The 6,684-nt window shown below is 51.4% G+C and overlaps 1 protein-coding gene across 1 annotated transcript; it reads left to right on the forward strand.

Moving 5' to 3' along the window:
• Positions 1-823: 823 nt before the first annotated feature.
• On the forward strand, positions 824-6,418 carry LOC310824790 (uncharacterized protein; the record flags this gene model as incomplete). Its single annotated transcript, XM_083698040.1, has 6 exons — positions 824-956; positions 1,640-1,738; positions 2,748-2,846; positions 5,004-5,102; positions 5,643-5,741; positions 6,320-6,418. Coding segments are annotated over exons 1-6 (627 nt in total), but the record flags the coding sequence as incomplete, so codon positions are not given.
• Between the last annotated feature and the right edge of the window lie 266 nt (positions 6,419-6,684).

Here is a 6,684-nt window from a genome sequence, read left to right on the forward strand (position 1 = left end):
TGGAGATCTGGACCACTTCAGCCCTAATCAGTCCTGTTGCTCAGACCAAGGGAGGCTGGCGGAGGTAGAAATCGGAGGACGGGCTCATTGCAATGCCTGGAATGGCATGAGGAACGGTATCCTCCGATTCCTACCATTGTGTTTGATACCGTTCCTCATTCCGTTCCATGCATGACAATGAGCCCGTCCTCCGATTTCTACCTCCGCCAGCCTCCCTGGCCTCAGATGCGTCATGCCTGGACTCTGTATGACGAGGGAGACACACAGTAGGTTAGTCAGACTTCAGCCGCTGTCTTCTCCCTCGTCTTTCTCTGCTCCTTATGAAAAGAAACGGAAGAAAATCAATTTCCGCTTCCTCCACAGCAAGGACCATGATGGTCAGAGAGGTGTTGGCAGCCATCTTGTTCGCCAGCAGCAGTAGTTGAAACAAAGGTCACTCCTCCTGTCCTGGAAGCACCAAACGGAGAGCGGGGTCCCCTTTCATCACAACGCTGGAACTGTTGTTTTGTTCTGCACCTGGTCCTCCGCTAGGTTTCAGTGTGTGTAGTACTCACTGTCTTCCAACAGGTGGCGTCATTCCTACTATATGCGACAGACAGAGTCACACTATCTGAAGTGAGATAAGTGTGTGTACGTGTAAACACTCTCCTTCTTTCTCTTTCTCTTTCGTTCACTCTCTCTTCCCCCTCTCTCCCCCCCTTCTCTCTCTCTCTCTCTCTCTCTCTCTCTTTCTCTCTCCTCCCCTCTCTCCCACCCCCCTCTCTTTCTCTCTCCCCCCCCCCCCCCCCCCCAGTAGGGTGGTGAGCCTAGCCGGTCCAGCAGACATGGACACCACCACCTCCCTGAAGACCACCAGCCAGGCCACCCAGAGCCTCTTCAGCTACGTGGAGGAGGACAACCTCAGCGCCCTGAAGGCCCACCTGGACAAGATGAAGGAGGTGGACTGCAGGAGCGATGTGAGTGGGACCACACACACACACACACACACACACACACACACACACACACACACACACATAAGTGCACATAACTGCCACAGGCCAGCCGATCCATAAACTACACAGTATACACCGTAAATGACTGTCAATTATTGCTGCTACATATTCTTGACACTGTATTACTGTTGTTATTGTTCCAGTCATTACTGCTACTACTTACAATACACCCTTATGCACTGCTACTGTCACTGTTTTACCACACTATCTTATATTGTATTGTTTATTTGTTGACCGTTGTTGATCGAGGAGCAAGATCCCAAAGCATTTCACGATATCAATTCCGGCTTCATGTGATGTACGTGACCAATAAAATTTGATTTGATTTGGTTGGCAGTTATTCCATGTGACCAACTTGGGATTCAAAACAGCAGTGTGACTGTTAGGTGTGATTAGTGACTTTCTCTGTCTGTCTCTCTTTCTGTCTCTCTTTCTGTCTCTCCCTCTCTCTCTCTCCCTCTCTTTCCCTCTCTCTCTGTCTCTCTCCCTCTCTTTCTTTTTCTCTCCCTCTCTTTCCCTCCCTTTCTTTCTCTCTCCCTCTCTCTCTCTCCCCCTCTGTCTCCCTTTCTTTCTCTCTCCCTCTCTCTCTCTCCCTCTCTCTCTCTCCCTCTCTCTCTCTCCCTCTTTCTCTCTCCCTCTCTCAGAATGGACAGACTCCTCTCATGGTGGCGTCTGAGCAGGGCAACGTGGAGATAATACAGGAGCTGATCAGGAGAGGAGCCAACGTCAACCTGGATGACGTGGTAAACACACACACACACGACACACACACACACATGACACACACACACACACACACACACACTTACGTGCTTGAGGTTAGCTTTGGCATGAGGATTGACCCTTACCTCAGACCTTCGCATTTGCAACCACAACCACCCTCAGAATGAACAAGACACATGATTCACACAACCTCACACACACACACACACACACACACACACACACACACACACACACACACACACAACACCACAGAGGATAACATGTGGGTGATCCCTGCCTCACTACCTGACACACACACACACACACACACGGCACACACACACAAGGCGCACATACACACACACACACACACACACACACAGACAAACACACCACACAAGGCGCACGTACACACACACACACACACACACACACACAGAGCTTCTGTGACCCTCTAAGCCTGCAGGCTCCAGCCAGCTCAGCTCACCACACTGTGGCTGATGCACCTCCATAATAAGCAGCTGTAGAACCTCACGCCTCTGTTGGGGTAAATGACACGGTGTTTAACGGCACACACACACACACACACACACACACACATACATACAGCCACACACGCACACACACACACACACACACACACACACACACACACACACACACTCTGTCATTATACCTCGTTCTCTAGCTCAGTTTGTCTCTCCACCTCACTCACACACTCTGACTCTCACTAGACCAGCCTGACTGAGACGGAGCAGACCTCTCTCTCTCTCTCTCTCTCTCTCTATCCCTCCTTCTCTCTATCCCTCCTTCTCTCTATCCCTCCATCCCTCTCTCCATCTCTCTCTCCGTCTGACACGTCTCTCTCTGCCACCGGCCTCCTGTACCCATGAGCACCTGGTACGACCAGCTGGTAGGTACGCAGAGCCGCCGGGGGCGCTGAACCGTCCGTCCCTCCCCATTGGTGGTCGTCCGCGGCGGCGGCGATGTGATTGGAGTTTCCACGGCGACCGAGCGCTAACTCTGTTGCATCCTCCGTGTCCACAGGACTGCTGGACGGCGCTGATCACAGCGGCGAAGGAGGGACACGTCCAGGTGGTCAAGGAGCTGCTGGCCAGCCATGCCAGCCTGGAGCACAGAGACATGGTGAGAGATGGAGGGAGAGGGAGAGGGAAGGAGGGAGGGAGGGAGGGTGAGAGAGGTGGTCAAGGAGCTGCTGGCCAGCCATGCCAGCCTGGAGCACAGAGACATGGTGAGAGGAGGAGGGGTGAGGGAGAGGGAAGGAGGGAGGGAGGGAGGGTGAGAGAGGAGGGGAGGGAGGTAGAGAGAGAGAGGGGGGGAAGGAGGGAGGGGAGGGAGGAGGTGAAGTTGCACCTGTAAAACTATTTGAAGCACTTTCATCATAAATGTTAGAAAATATGAAGCGTAAAAAATATAGAAACATATTTTTCAGGGCTTTTTTTTCCAGTTTTATGCTTTGTTTGACCTCTTCTGTTGACATTTCTGAGAGAAAATGTCCCGGTACAATATCTGAAATCTAGCCTTTTAATATCAGTCAGAAATGGTCTCTCTACAGTTTCAGAGCTCCAGAATAACAATCTTGTCCCTTCATCCTGTTGTGTTTGTTAATGTAGTCAGGTTGGGAGTGAACCCACTATTACTCTGGCACAGAGGGACAGGCAATTACATTACCCTCAGAACAATGGCTCCTCTCGGATAGTAATTGTGTTTACCGTGTTCTGGATGTCTGAGTACATTAAACGCCCTGTAGGACAGACCTCCCAAGGCAGCCGGCTACATGGGCTAGCTCTCCAACCGCTACATGGTGATTCACTGTGGTGGTGCTAAGTGCTTTGTTGTTGCTATATGCTAATGAGGCTAGGCTAGCATAGTTACTGACACACCTCTGCTAATGGAAGCATTCAGAGACTGATGTTCGGAAACCAACTGCCAGACAATTTTTTTTTTTATTTTCTTTTATTTTTCATAATTATTTTCTCTACATTTTCAACTTATACTCTATATTACATACGCCATACAAGCCATACGAGGTCCATTCTTTTCAACGTTATTGTCATGTAGAATAGACAAATGATAGTTTGTGTGTATTGTGAATATTATGACAAAGAATGTCTTTGGTTTAGCAGCAGTCCATTGACAGGGTATACCGTCAATAATAGACCTGTGCCACAGGCCAGCCGATCCATAAACTACACAGTATACACCGTAAATTACTGTCAATTATTGCTGCTACATATTCTTGACACTGTATTACTATTGTTATTGTTATAATAATAATACAATATTATCATGACAAAGAATTTATTTCGATTAGCAGCAGTCTGTAGCGTTGGATACAGCGTCATGGGAGTGTGTCTTTTCCCAGCCGGCAGTGAGTGTTGAGGTGACTCACCCCTGTGTGCTGGCTCTGACTCCTGGTGGAGGTGAGTCACCCCTGTGTGCTGGCTCTGACTCCTGGTGGAGGTGACTCACCCCTGTGTGTTGGCTCTGACTCCTGGTGGAGGTGACTCACCCCTGTGTGCTGGCTCTGACTCCTGGTGGAGGTGACTCACCCCTGTGTGCTGGCTCTGACTCCTGGTGGAGGTGACTCACCCCTGTGTGCTGGCTCTGACTCCTGGTGGAGGTGACTCACCCCTGTGTGCTGGCTCTGACTCCTGGTGGAGGTGACTCACCCCTGTGTGCTGGCTCTGACTCCTGGTGGAGGTGACTCACCCCTGTGTGCTGGCTCTGACTCCTGGTGGAGGTGACTCACCCCTGTGTGCTGGCTCTGACTCCTGGTGGAGGTGACTCACCCCTGTGTGCTGGCTCTGACTCCTGGTGGAGGTGACTCACCCCTGTGTGCTGGCTCTGACTCCTGGTGGAGGTGAGTCACCCCTGTGTGCTGGCTCTGACTCCTGGTGGAGGTGACTCACCCCTGTGTGCTGGCTCTGACTCCTGGTGGAGGTGACTCACCCCTGTGTGCTGGCTCTGACTCCTGGTGGAGGTGAGTCACCCCTGTGTGCTGGCTCTGACTCCTGGTGGAGGTGACTCAGGCCTGCGCTCCTGTCAGCCCGTCTAAGACACCGTGGAGCCAGCTAGTCTGGAATAATAACAGGATTAAACCCACAGGCCGAGGACGTGCAGAAAGACTCTGACTGAGGAAAGAGTGACAATTGTCTCTAGAAATGTCACAATGTCCTGTTTTTAGACTGTGTGTGTGTGTGTGTGTGTGTGTGTGTGTGTGTGTGTGTGTGTGTGTGTGTGTGTGTGTGTGTGTGTGTGTGTGTGTGTGTGTGTGTGTAGGGAGGCTGGAGCGCCCTCATGTGGGCAGCCTATAAGGGTCGCACGGAGGTGGCTCAGCTGCTGCTGGAGAAGGGAGCCAACCCCAACATCACTGGTCAGGTACGCTCCTCTCCTCTCCTCCCCTTTCCTCTCTCCTCCTCTCCTCCCCTCCTCCCTCCTCTCCTCTCCTCCCCTTTCCTCTCTCCTCCTCTCCTCCCCTCCCCCCTCCTCTCCTCTCCTCTCTCTCTCTCCTCTAAACACCTCTCCCCCCCCCCCCTCTCCTCTCCTCCCCTCTTCTCTCCTCTCTCTCCCCTCTCCTACACACACACACACACACACACACACACACACACACACACACACACACACTCTTAGAACTAAGGAAAGTTCTACCAGGAACCTAAAAGTGTTATTTTAGGGTTAACCCTTTGTTAAGTGTGTTATTACAGACAGTATACCAGCACACAGATGGAGGTCCCCTGGAGAGGGTAGTTGTGTGTTGAAGTGTGTGTGAGAGGTGATTGTTGAGCGTGTGTGTGTGTGTGTGTGTGTGTGTGTGTGTGTGTGTGTGTGTGTGTGTGAGGTGATAGTTGAGTGTATGTGTGTGTGTGTGTGTGTGTGTGTGGTGATAGTTGATGGTGTGTGTGTGTGTCCCAGCAGTACAGCGTCTACCCCATCATCTGGGCGGCTGGACGAGGACACGGAGAGATCGTCCATCTCCTGCTGCAGTACGGAGCCAAGGTCAACTGCTCTGACAAGGTGACTGTCTCTGGTGACTCTCTGGGGGGGGGGGGGAGACTGTCTCTGGTGACTTTCTCTGGGGGGGGAGACTGTCTCTGATGACTTCTCTGGTGACTGTCTCTGGTGACTTCTCTGGGGGGGGAGACTGTCTCTGGTGACTTCTCTGGGGGGGGAGACTGTCTCTGGTGACTGTCTCTGGCCCCTCACCTCTGGGGGGGGGGGGGGGGACTGTATGCATTTACAATGAACCCGTCCTCCGATTTCCGCCTCCACCAGCCTCCCCTGGAATGGATACATGTATGAGTAACAGTAAAAGATGTATCTCTCTCTCTCTCTCTCTGATGAAGGCCAGTCTCTACCTCCCTCACAGCCCCCCGTCCCTCCCCTCCTCTCTCCCCTTCCTCCTTCTCTCTCTCTCTCTCTCTCTCTCTCTCTCTCTCTCTCTCTCTCTGTCTCTGATGAAGGCCAGTATGGGGCTGACAATGTTTGTACCCTAGCGTTTAAAAAAACTAAACAAAAAAGTTGTTTTAATTTATCTGGTCTCTGTATGATAAATATCGATACCATCTATTCTCACAATAATCTCCCTCCCCCAGTATGGCACCACCCCTCTGATCTGGGCGGCCAGGAAGGGCCATGTTGACAGCGTGGTGCACCTGCTGGTGAACGGGGCTGACGTGGACCAGGAGGGGGCGGTAGGTGGTCCTCCCTGCTGATGTCATAACAGACACCCCTAGGACATTTTACATTTACATTTATGGCATTTAGCAGACGCCTTTATCTAAAGTGACTTACAACAAATACATTTGTTAAGTGAATCATCTATCCAACAGTCATCATAAGACAAAATAATCAATGCTCAGACCAGGGGCCATTGGCAGTCGTAGTCATATATATATACAGGAGACAGGAGAGAACTTGTAGTGGAGGTGAAGAGGTCTCTAGGGTTAGGGTTAGTACA

Source organism: Argentina silus, assembly GCF_951799395.1.
Source record: "Argentina silus genome assembly, contig: scaffold_899, whole genome shotgun sequence".
Classification (NCBI taxonomy): Eukaryota; Metazoa; Chordata; class Actinopteri; order Argentiniformes; family Argentinidae; genus Argentina; species Argentina silus.